The sequence below is a fragment of the Balaenoptera borealis genome (genome assembly GCF_965194805.1).
Source record: "Balaenoptera borealis genome assembly, chromosome: 7".
Taxonomy (NCBI): Eukaryota; Metazoa; Chordata; class Mammalia; order Artiodactyla; family Balaenopteridae; genus Balaenoptera; species Balaenoptera borealis.
The window spans coordinates 56,594,919-56,607,457 of NC_138864.1; the positions used below are offsets into that span (position 1 = coordinate 56,594,919).

At 34.1% G+C, this 12,539-nt stretch overlaps 1 protein-coding gene and 1 long non-coding RNA gene across 6 annotated transcripts in view; one reads left to right on the top strand and one right to left on the bottom strand.

Moving 5' to 3' along the window:
* LOC309631771 overlaps window positions 1-12,539 on the top strand; it is a 253,878-nt gene that overhangs the window by 180,278 nt on the left and 61,061 nt on the right. The gene's annotated exons all lie outside the window — the stretch shown is intronic.
* Window positions 1-12,539, bottom strand: part of ITGB8 (integrin subunit beta 8) — a 93,914-nt gene that overhangs the window by 11,581 nt on the left and 69,794 nt on the right. For all 4 annotated transcript variants that reach the window (XM_082398311.1, XM_082398313.1, XM_082398314.1 and 1 more), the window contains 3 exons: window positions 8,012-8,101; window positions 4,332-4,466; window positions 1,298-1,703 (listed from right to left, as the gene is read on the bottom strand). In XM_082398311.1, coding sequence (XP_082254437.1) covers window positions 1,298-1,703; window positions 4,332-4,466; window positions 8,012-8,101 — 631 coding nt within the window. The remainder of the gene's footprint in view (window positions 1-1,297; window positions 1,704-4,331; window positions 4,467-8,011; window positions 8,102-12,539) is intronic.

Consider the following 12,539-nt stretch of genomic DNA (forward strand, 5'->3'; position numbering starts at 1 on the left):
ACTTATATACAAATAATTCAAAGCAGATTCTCAACTGCCTGTAGGTCAGTAGTATCATAGTCATATAGAAGGACCAGTACACTGATTTTTAATATTCTACTATTAACAGAGACTGGGATTCTCAGTGTATTCAAAGTTCATTGAGAGCTTGACAGCTGTGGGAAATGATGATCTCAGAATTCTTTTTCTGCCCTGTCCCAAACAGGATTAACACTAAAAAATTAGATGACAGTTGCAGTTTGTTCTAAAGTCATCTATAATCCATTCTACCTAGATACCAGGTACAGCTGAATACATGTTTAGAATATAAAATATTATGTGTATAAGATAGAATATAAAGGAAATTTGCCATCACATATTTATGTGATATAGGGCACATTTTTAATTTACACAAGAATAAAAATTTATTTTGTATAGGTTTGTTACTTTCCATATGCTTATTACAATGAAATATTTCATTTCATCAATAATTTAATTAATATTTGCTTACCAAAATGCAAACTTTAAAAAGGTGCTTTAACAATAAGTGGATTTAGCACACTGTCACAAAAAACTTAATTCATTTAAAAATAATAATTTGTATTAATTTTCAAATGTTGCATATATTTTCTAGAATGTAACCTCTAGGTGGCAGTAAACTGAATTAGCCAAAAAATACTTTTGATATTTTCGTTTTAAATTATCTCATTTTTAAATCTGGTCTGTGTGTGGCCTCTGGGACTAATCTAGATTTCTTATGAAACCAGCATTTTCTTGAAGAATTCTGTCCTTTGACAGTTTTGTTGCTGGCGTTGTTCCAAAAATAAACTAGAGAAATTTAAATTACTACAGATTTACAATGCCATCTATGATAATGCATTAAGAATTTTACAATGAATGAAAAGTATATTTTTATAGCTAACTATCCTCTGAGCAAGATGGAGGGAGTAACCACTTATGAGAATGAATCAGATCCTTCTAGAAGAATACCCAGATTATAGAAAATCTGTCAGACATTATCAGTAATTTCCTTTTCTGGTATATGTCTTTACAAGATCAAGGCATACTTGAAAATAACAATTAAATTTTGGTTTTAATTTTTCAATATTTCCTGTACAAAATAATTTAAACTATAAATATCAGAATCATGTACTGTAAATCTGTGGCTATGTCCTAATTTCACAGACTTTGAAAGTTTGAATATTAAATTCAGATTCAAAGTTGGTAATTATAAAGATGTGATTTAAAGATACTTTAACATATATGCTAGTTTAATATATAACTATATAAATAACTGCATGTACATACTTATACTCACCAGCACACAGATTTCCATGGTGATATGGACAAGAAAAGTCATCTTTTTCACAGTATTTTCCATACACTTTTCCAAGCTTAATTTTGTGACATAAACATTTCCCACAAATACAAACTCCTCTACCGCTGCAAGCAGGTTGATCCTTGTGTGACTTGCAACTTTCAGAAGGAAATTGATCTTCATCAAAATGACATTTATTCTCATCACACTGGAAGCACTTGGCATCTAAAAAAGTTTCTTCTACACACTTTCTTTTAGGTCCTCTGCTGTCATCACACTGACAGCTGCAGTTTCTATGTATATGAATTTTAGTGGTTTCATTGAAACCAATAGGTTTGATTATTGCATAGCTCTTTCCTTCCATGACATCACATTTTTCCATTGTAACTGTTACATTGAAAAGAACCTAAATTTGTGGGTGGGGAGGAAGAAAATATATTTATATGTCTTGATAATTTTTATTACCAATATTATATCTGTTAATAATATTTAAGTCAATAATATACCATCTTATAGAAATTAATATTTATAAATTACACATGTACTCTCATATGTAGACATAACATTCCTTTTTAATTTCATTTATTTCCTAATTAATGAACTGGAGAGTTAAATGATGCAATGACTGAGACTTGCCTGTATTGCAGCATTAAATGGACATGGGTTCAAGCCTATTTGAAATGTGTACTCTACTTCTGATCATTAATTTATATCCTCAACTGACTTCTTAGTAAACTTGAGAGAGAATAGACCATTTTCTGGATTCGGTCCTTAACATGTGGAGTTACTGAATATGTTTGGCACTAAAGATAGATCAGATAAACTAAAGTCAAGAGCTTCTGCTCTACTGGTTTAAAACCCTGAGATGAACAATTGTTCAAATGAACAATTTTTATTTTGTTTCTGTTTTCCAGGGGCCCAAGTAAGTTTTAGAGCTAAATTTTAGTTTATACATGGTGTTAAGAAGAAAACATGGGGCTTTCCCTGATGTTACTCAAGGGAAAAAGATTTAGGATTCTCACTTTTAGATCTTAAGATCTCAATACAAGGTCATACATTTGTCTCAGTGGAAGATGTTAGTCCACAACTAAGGATCTGGCCTGGCAGGAATTGGTTTCCCCCATGCAAACTACAGAATGTCTTTCTCCTGCCAAATTTTTCCTTTTTCTCTATTTTGCCTTCCTGTACAACACGATTGGCTTAGTGTGTCTATTTATATTTGTTAACTCACCTTATGATCTTCAGGTACTTTGGCAAATAAAGTTACATGTTTTTTATCCATGTTAGACTGAGATATGTTACAATTTAAAAATACTTTGTGCTAGGCTTTTTGGTTGGGATGGAGTTAGATTACATAGATAGATGATAGATATGGATGAATATATATGGATGGATATATATATGAATATATAGAGATTTGTGCACTCTCTCTATATATATGTATGTGTATATAGATAGATAGATATCCATCCCAACCAAAAAGCCTAGCACAAATATACACAATGACATGAAAGGTCTAAATTTAGGTTTATACGTTATATATATATCCATTCGGAATTAGAATTAGTCTCATAATATTAAAATCAATACTGTTGGTGTCAGACTTGAAATGTTTTTTCTCTTTAAAAATATAAGGATTAACAGACTGTAGGATAATGTGGTCAACTGCCAATATTAATAGAGCAAAACTTGGGGTTTATATAATTAAGTGGTCAAATGACTCTTCCTTAGTCAAACTGTTTATACTACTTGGTTGAAAGTGAGGGAAAAAAGGGATGTAGACAAAGAAGAAGAAAAAAAAATGTAAGGAGTAAGGAAAACCATTCTGCCAAAATCGATTTTGAAAGAAAGAGCTACTTCTAAAAAGGTAACCCTTTCTCAGAAACTAACTTAGCACTATCTTTTGCTAGCACAAAATTTCTCTATATTCAGCGGAAATTAAATATGTATTTTGTAAACTGGCATAAAATGTCTTTTGAACAAAATTCAAGGAGTGATTATGGAGGAGCCTACAGAATTTGAATTTGAAATAATTAATTTCAAATATACAGCTTGTTGGAACAACTATACTACCTGCAGATTCTAAACTTCCCAAGAGGGAAAATTACATTCTAATTAAAGAGAAGGAAGATTCTCCTTTATTCAACGTTAGAATACTGGGATTTTTAATCTCTTTCAATAACTTTTTCTTTTTCTCTATAGCATGATATTAAAATAATAACATCATAGAACCTTAGAGATGGATGGAGGCGGGATTAGAAATCTTCTAGTTCTAGCTATTTATTTAAAAATGAGGCAACTGATGCCTCAAGAGGTAAATGACTCACTGAAAATCACTTCATTCTGCAAGAATTTCTTTTAAAAGCATATTTCTGTGTATTTACTTTCTATTGTGCCAGTCCTGGGAGAATCCCTATCTCCCCCGGTCCTATTTCCTGATGCTGCTATAATCCGGATCTCTCTTTTCCATATTTCATTCCTTTTTAGTTAAATGATGACACTTTTTTGTTGTTGTTGTTCTTAACAAATTTCCCTACCTCGTAGGTCATCGTACTGAGATAATACAAGTGTACTGGGACAATCACAAAGTGAAAGATTTTGTAATTCTTAATCTTTATCAACAGCATTCTTCTCTTTCGTTTTTACTTTCAACTTTCACATTTACTCTGAGAATTTTCAGATTTGAAACAAAAAGGTATTATCATCATCCTAAGTATAGGCACTTCTTGTTTGAGGAGATATGATTTCCTAACATTCACTGGCTGTGTCATTTAAGTTTAAAGTTATTATTATTAAATAATTATTTAATATGATATATATTTATTTATTTTAACTAGAGAGTTTGAGAAAACAGTCAATGGAGTTACAACAAGTAGGAACTTAGGGAGTAGATAATAAAAGTTACTTTGAAGTGTAAATGAGATGCTTGAGGTCAGTAGTAAACAAAGTTTTTCTGAATGGTTTGATTTTTCTGTAAGAAAGCATGCCAAACAACTTAGTTTACTTTAAATGGGAAAAACGCACGCCCACATACTTCGTCATTGCTTGTCACATTTCCGCATCCGTCTGTGCCTGGCTTTCTGCTCCCATCTGGACAGATGGCAGTAATGTTAAAATAGATGCCTTTTATCTGGTTTTCCACCTGAACTTTCACTTCTGAAATGAGTTTCTGCAGAGATGACATTTTTTAGTTGTATACTATAGCAGTTTCTAATGTAAGCAACAAAACAGAGTCAAGTTTATCATGTCATTCCAGATTTAACTTTTAACTAAATCAAAGAGTTTGTCTCTGTAAAACGTCGATTAAAAACAGTGTTTCCACATAATGACCCAATTACATTTGAAATACATAAAAAATACTGAAGGATTATCTGCATTTAAATGGCTCTATTTTTTCACATATTTCCATGACTGCATTTTGATCACTTCAGAGATATTTCTCACTCAGCCTGTTAGGAAAATAATCATTTTAATCCAATAATATTTATATTTTTTGATAAAATTTAAATAAAGCATTGAGAATACATATATCATCACAGAGGCTAAATCTTGACAGCTTAAAATCTGGAACATGCTTCTGACATTTACAGCTGTTAAAGAAGCATTTCAGTTTCAAACACTTTAGACTATCATGAAAGTTAAACTGCCTTATTGATACAGAATTGAAAGGTAAATTTTTGGGAGGGCATTTCTATACTGTAGGTATAAGAAATACCTGCCAGTTATGGCTCTATAAATTCTCCAAGAATGGCCTAGGATTTTTGCCAAATCCCTGGGGCTTGCTTATGTCAATCAAATTTGTTCCAATTCTTAATACTGAAATAGGGCCCCTTACTGGGCAGAAAATCATTTTCTCATTTATTCACTCATTTATATAATCATTCAAAAAACATGTATGTATTGCCTATTATGTATCAAGCACATCCTAATTTCATCCAATCTCTGAGTTCCAAAAGTTCTAGCTACATTAAATATATTCTGTAGATCTGTGTGAATTTCATCTCATAAAACTAAGAGTCTACCACATGTAAAAATCCTTAACTTATTTTTGTAAACAAAAGGAAAGGGAAAAGACGAAGTATGTACCTAAGGAAAGAGAGTGAGTAGCAGGGTGTGAAGGAAAAAGAAATCCCCATGGTTTCTAATTCTTTACTTGAGTAATTTTTCTTCTTCAACTGTATAATCAATAAAGAGATGTGTGCTTACTGATTAATAGTTGATCATGGAATTATGGTAGTAAATCTTTAGAGTAAGATACTTCCTCAAATTAGCAAATTTTATTTGAATAAAGGTAAGACTATATTAGTCACATTTTTTATCTACCAGAGAATTCATACATTGTAATCACTTAATTAAACAATTTCAGCAAAACATAGAAGCTTCTAATGGTATCTAAATGGTATCGATATGGTGATGGTTTGACAAATCAGAAGGAAGTTCCTAATACCATGACTGTTCTTTTTGCCCTTTTGAAATTCTGCTTCCCTTAAAACCTTAAGCTAGTTTCACCAATGTTTTTCAAACAGGGTATGAAGACAAATATCTAAAATTTTTCCCAGTTTTGAGATTAAGAAATTAAGTTTCAGACACAGTCTTAAGCTTGTCTTTTAATATCTAACAGGTACAGAGGCAGAATTTATGTTTTCTAATGTATAATTCTTTTTTATTCAACATAATTTATTTTTTTATGTCTTAATTTCAGCTAAATTACTATTAAGTTATTATAGTCATGATTTTTATATAGTTTTAATTCTAATGGCAATGCAGATGTAAAGGATAAAAAACAAAATGCAGTCACATTCACCATGTACTAAATTTGTATATAATTTTATAAAAGTCTTAAAAAGGAAATGCAAAGTATTAAAAGTTAGAATAAAATATTTTTATTATTTTTTTCTTCAATGAACTGTGAAGAGTTTCTGTTGAACTGTGAAGACAAAATGAAATTTCAGAAGAATTTTGAAAGTGTAGACATATATAAAAGAATAAGAGAATCCCAACTTAAGGAGATTGTTTAGCCAGAGTTTTTGTTGGTTTTGTTAGTATTTTCAAATTGTTTAAGGTTAATCAGAACTGCAATTAGATAATGCATCACACACCTATCCTAGCAAATAAAGAACATGAAAAAAACCCTGCTGTTTCCCTTTCCATGGGTGCAGTTTGAGATACCGGAAAGTTTGTCAACTTACATTTTTTCTTTGGGGTAATAAATGGGTTCATACTATGAAAACTAGGGTGACTTCTAACACTGTAAGCTCCTTTCTTATTTTGATTATACTTGGGAACAAACTTCGGATGGGAATGAATGGTACACAGGTTTGGTTTTCCTTGATAAGAAGCTCCACCAGTCCTAATGTTTTTTGTTTTTGTTTTTGTTTTTGTTTCGTAACAGTGACGAAGAAATATAATTAAAGATGCTTTTCTTATTTCATCCAACATAGTCTTCAGACATAGAAAAATTCCTTGGCAAAAAACACAAAAACAAAAAAATGTCGCAAGGTTTATTTTCCTTTTAAAAAAGGAAAGTTTAAACAAGTCCTTCATTTTCTATCCCGTGTCTACTTCCTGCCTTTCTCTTTTGTACCTGAGTTGAAGGCAGATGTTCCATGAAGAAAATGAGTAGAGAAGCCTGAGATTTCTCACAATGCTTGGGCTACTGTTAACACTGTTCAACTCTACTGTGTCAGGAAGGGAAAAAGAGAATTTTGGGAAGTGAGAGTTTATCAATGGTGCATAAATTCAAGGTAGAATAAAGCATATCTTTAGACACTATGTAAAAAAGAAAAAACAACAACAGAAAAACAGATTGTGTAACACAGGAGGAAGCACCTGGAAGCTAGAATTAAGGAAGACCTAGGTTCTGGTGCTGCTGCTTCTGCTTGTTAGCTGTTTGGCCTTTGATTGATTTGCTTAGCTTCTTTGAAGTTCTACAAATACACAGTGGGAGTACTAATCCCTGCTTTATAGGTCGGTTGTGTGGATTAAATGAGGTCATGTATGGAAAATAACTGGTTCTTAGTGGTATTAAAATGACAGCTACTATTATTACAACTTCTTAAAAGAGATTATTCTATCCAGAAATGACCTAGATTGAGAGAGCAGATGTTTCTTAAATCTTTGCATTTGGTACCCACTCTACACAAACTGGGGACAGCATACAACTGTCATCTCAATAACGTAGTGTATCTCTTAGGGTGATTCTTTTAATCAAACTAGTTTGGTAAAACTGCTAAAGTAAATGATCGAACAACCAAGTGATTGATCTAGGAGACCCCAACAAAGTTCTCTTAGTAATCTCTATATCTCATATAGTTCATTTTCCCTGGAAAGTTGCTGTTTAAATAACACTGTGGATTGATTACTTATCTTTATGGCACTGGAAATTGTGAAATTTCTTGGTAATAAAGTATATTCTATAGCTGTGATTTGGTGACTCACTGAACATTTGATGAGGAAGGAAATTTAGATAGTCTCTAGCTCAACCTGAGTTTAGTAAACTGTGTCAATGAGACATAGTGAAGCACAGAAAGCTGAAATGACTTTCCCAAGGTTCTATAACTAGTTAGTGGTAGAGCCAGGGCTAACCTCAGTTTCCTAATTCCTAATCTGTTTTTTCCACCACTCCTCTCAAGATGATAGGGCATTAGTTTGTACCTTGCCGTGGAAATTGGGGTTAAAAGTTTATTTGAAAAAATGTGTACAGTATATACATACCTGATAGGCTTCTACAACCAGATTATTGAGGTTTGCAGCCTTTGATTCTATTTCACCAGCAATGGTGCCAGGCAAGAGGGGTAGAAGATCCTAGAAAACATACCAATAACCTGCACTTAATGACAATAGTATACAATGGTTTAGCAATCAACAAATATTAAAAAATCTTGTAGTTATCAGTGGAAGGTGAGTCATTACATGAATCAAAAAATATGAGAAACAAGAAAAATATGAGCAACTAAGCAGAGCAGCCAAAACATATGTACCTGAAATAGTATGTATTTGTATGTGCATGAGTGTGTGTGTGTGCGTGCACAAGTTACATGCTGACCTAAAACTCAAAGCACAGACAGGCATTTCCCAAACTATCTCCCATAGAACATGGTCCCAAGAGATTTTAAAATGAAAAGGGTTCTGAGGGCAAATAAGTTTGATAAGTTCTGCATATGGTTTATTCCACATAGAGACTCAAAATGTACACCACTGCAATTCAGAAATAATTTAGCATTATTAAATGCAGCATTCCCTAACATTTCCTTAATTACAAAACTCTTTTCTCATGTAACATATACAAATATTTTGCAGAACTACTTTTCCATGGAATGGTCTTTAGGACATATTTGCCCAGACAGGAGAAAAAAATCAAAGTCACAAATGGAAGCTTCATGGAGCAGGTGTTCTTGATGGATGGTACATAATAATTATGGAATCGACTCTAGTATTCCTAGTGAGAAATGAGAATTAGCAAAGGCTTAAAGGTTTACCCAAGTTGTAGATGAAGTAAGAATAGAGAAGAAACTAGTCTGACTAGAGTGAACGGTGCATATTTATATGGAATCAGATTATGAAAAGCCTTGAAATACATTTATACACTCATTTTACCATTCACAAGTATCATTAAGTTCCTGCTGTATGCCAGCTACTACTTGGTTACTAACAATTTGGTATCTCAGGTAATAGGGAAAATGTATCAGTTAAATATTTTTAAAATTCATTTATACAACCTTTATTAACTAACCACCATATACCACTTTGGAAATGCTAAATTGCTAGGCCACATAGTTTCCATCCTTAAGGATCTCACAGGAATATAAATGACAGTTTCAAAAAACAACATACACCTGAAGCAATAGACATATGTACAGACCCTAATGAGAGGGATACTGAGCAAGCATTTGAGAGCTGGGGAAAGTTGTCAGGGACTGTTTCCTGGAGGAGGTGATTCATGAGCTGTGTCTTAAAGGATGAGTAAGTCAAGTAATGATGGAGAAGGGCTTCCAGGCATGGGAGATAGGTAGCAAGAACAAAGTCACAAAGGAAAGAAAGAGCCTGGTGAGTGTGTGTACACAGGAGGATTAGAAGCACGACTGGAGGGACAAGTTTAACGCAGACAATATTAAAGACTTGATCCTCTAGATCCGAGGGAACCACTGGAACATTTTACTCTAGGGAGTACTGTGGTCACACTTGTGATTCAAATAGCTCATCCTGCAGCCGGGTGGAAGGTGGATTTGGGAGATGGGTTAGGAAGCTGTTACAATCCAGACAAAGATGATTAATAAAAATATCTCTGAGCAGCCAAATTAGGTGACTGCAACGGCATACACAGGACTCTTAGCAGAGCTGACTCTTAGCTGACTCTTAGAACCTGCTGACTCTTACTTTGCACACAATTCAATTAATAATAAACCTGGTTTTATGGTTTAAGTCAGTGGAAATTTTCTTAAAGGAGTAGGGAGAAACTACTAGAGCTAATATCACCATCAAGAAGTAATAAATAGCAGAGAAAAAAGAGGTAAAAGCAATAAAGAGCTGCACAGTAAGTTGAAATTCAATTTGAAATTTAAGCTTAGAGGTTAAGAACACAGGATTTAGGCTGTTAGGAAAGTTTGGGGAAGTATATAACCTCCCTAAATGCATTTCCTTCATCTTTAAAATGGGCATACTAGTAATATTGCCCTCATTGTTATGAGTTTTAAGAGTATTAAATGAGTTAATGTTAATAAACTCAGTGCCTGACAATAGTAAGTGCTCAATAAGTGGAAGCAGTTACTACTGTTAATAAAGTGATTCGGGCATTTAATTTGGGTCAGAGCCCTACTTCTGTGGATATTAATGGTTGTTTGCTTAAAAAGGGGGTTCCATGGTATATAAGTTTGGGAAAACAGGGATTTATATTTTCACTATAGATTTCTAAGAGAAGAAATAGTATAATTTAAGTAGCACTTTCAGATGATAAACGTGGTAGTCAGGTATTAGGGAAATTGTTGAAGGGAACACCAGCTTTGTGGCAAATGAAAATGGGTTCAAGTATTTGTTGAAGCCAAAAGAAAATGTAGTTTCTCTGAAGTATTAAAAAGTAAGTAAAGGACATTGGGAGTAGAAGGAAGAAGCAAAGACAACAAAGGAGATGAAGAAGACCCAGTGAACAGATATGTGTAATGACAATTAGGGTATCACAATATTGTAGAAATGAAAAAAAGAGTTTTCTGGAAAAAATAACCTAAAAGACTGTGAAAAGAAAGCTATAGCAGGATCACAGAAGTTATAGGTTTGGGGGTGACAGGGGGAATCCCATGGGGTGCTGCCAGAGTGACATCAGTGCCACATGTCTTTTGGGCTTGTAGGACTTACGTGGCCCAAAAGATTCTGGACAAAATCAACATTGTTCTTATGTAGGAAGGCTTTGACTGGGTCAGCCACTTCCATGGCTCCTCTTGTTCCTTTACTAAATGACCTAGACCAAATCTAGGTACGTTGGTGCTATTGTAAAATATGCTGATATTCCCCAACCTAATCTATTATAAAGGTATGCCCATGGACTAGAAAACGCAGAACTCTGGACCTGAGTGGTATACTTGGAGTGTGAACTACTTTTCACCTGATAAAAGTCTCCTCCATTATTGTCACAGTCAGTACAACACCAAGTATCAGTGCCCACACTTGGTTCTAGGTGTTACAAACATAGAATTTATACTTATTTATACTTAAATGCTAACTTAAGACCCTGTGTAGTATACATTACTTTTTTTTTTTATTTCAACATCTTTATTGGAGTATAATTGCTCTACAATGGTGTGTTACCTTCTGCTGTATAACAAAGTGAACCAGCCATATGTATACATATATCCCCATATCCTCTCCCTCTTGCGTCCCCTTCCCAGCCTCCCTATCCCACCCCTCTAGGTGGTCACAAAGCACCGAGCTGATCTCCCTGTGCTACACAGCTGCTTCCCACCAGCCATCCATTCTACATTTGGTAGTGTCTATATGTCCATGCCACTCTCTCACCTCATCCCAGCCCACCCCTCCCTCTCCCTGTGTCCTCAAGTCCACTTTCCACGTCTGTGTCTTTATTCCTGTCCTGCCCCTAGGTTCTTCAGAACCATTTTTTTTTTCTTTAGATTCCATACATATGTGTTAGCATACGGTATTTGTTTTTCTCTTTCTGACTTACTTCACTTTGTATGAAAGACTCTAGGTCCATCCACCTCACTACAAGTAACTAAATTTCATTTCTTTTTATGGCTGAGTAATATTCCATTGAATATATGTGCCACATCTTCTTTATCCATTCAACTGTCAATGGACACTTAGGTTGCTTCCATGTCCTGGCTACTGTAAATAGAGCTGCAATGAACATTGTGGTACATGACTCTTTTTGAATTATGGTTTTCTCAGGGCATATGCCCAGTAGTGGAATTGCTGGGTCGTATGGTAGTTCTATTTTTAGCTTTTTAAGGAACCTTCATACTGTTCTCCATAGTAACTGTATCAATTTACATTCCCACCAACAGTGCAAGAGGGTTCCCTTTTCTCCACACCCTCTCCAGCATTTATTGTTTGTAGATTTTTTGATAATGGCCATTCTGACCAGTATGAGGTGATACCTCATTGTAGTTTTGACTTGCATTTCTCTAATGATTAGTAATGTTGAGCATCCTTTCATGTGTTTGTTGGCAATCTGTATATCTTCTTTGGAGAAACGTCTATTTAGGCTTTCGGCCCATTTTTGGATTGGCTTGTTTTGTTCTTTTGATATTGAGCTGCATGAGCTGCTTGTATATTTTGGAGATTAATCCTTTGTCAGTTGCTTCATTTGCAAATATTTTTGCCCATTCTGAGGGTTGTCTTTTCCTCTTCTTTCTGGTTTCCTTTGCTATGCAAAAGCTTTTAAGTTTCATTAGGTCCGATTTGTTTATTTTTGTTTTTATTTCCCTTTCTCTAGGAGGTGGGTCAAAAAGGATCTTGCTGTGATTTATGTGACAGAGTGCTCTGCCTATGTTTTCCTCTAAGAGTTTGATAGTGTCTGGCCTTATATTTGGGTCTTTAATCCACTTTGAGTTTATTTTTGTGTATGGTATTAGGCAGTGTTCTAATTTCATTCTTTTACATGTAGCTGTCCAGTTTTCCCAGCACCACTTATTGAAGAGGCTGTCTTTTCTCCATTGTATATCCTTGCCTCCTTTATCAAAGATAAGATGACCATATGTGCGTGGGTTTATCTCTGGGCTTTCTATCCTGTTCC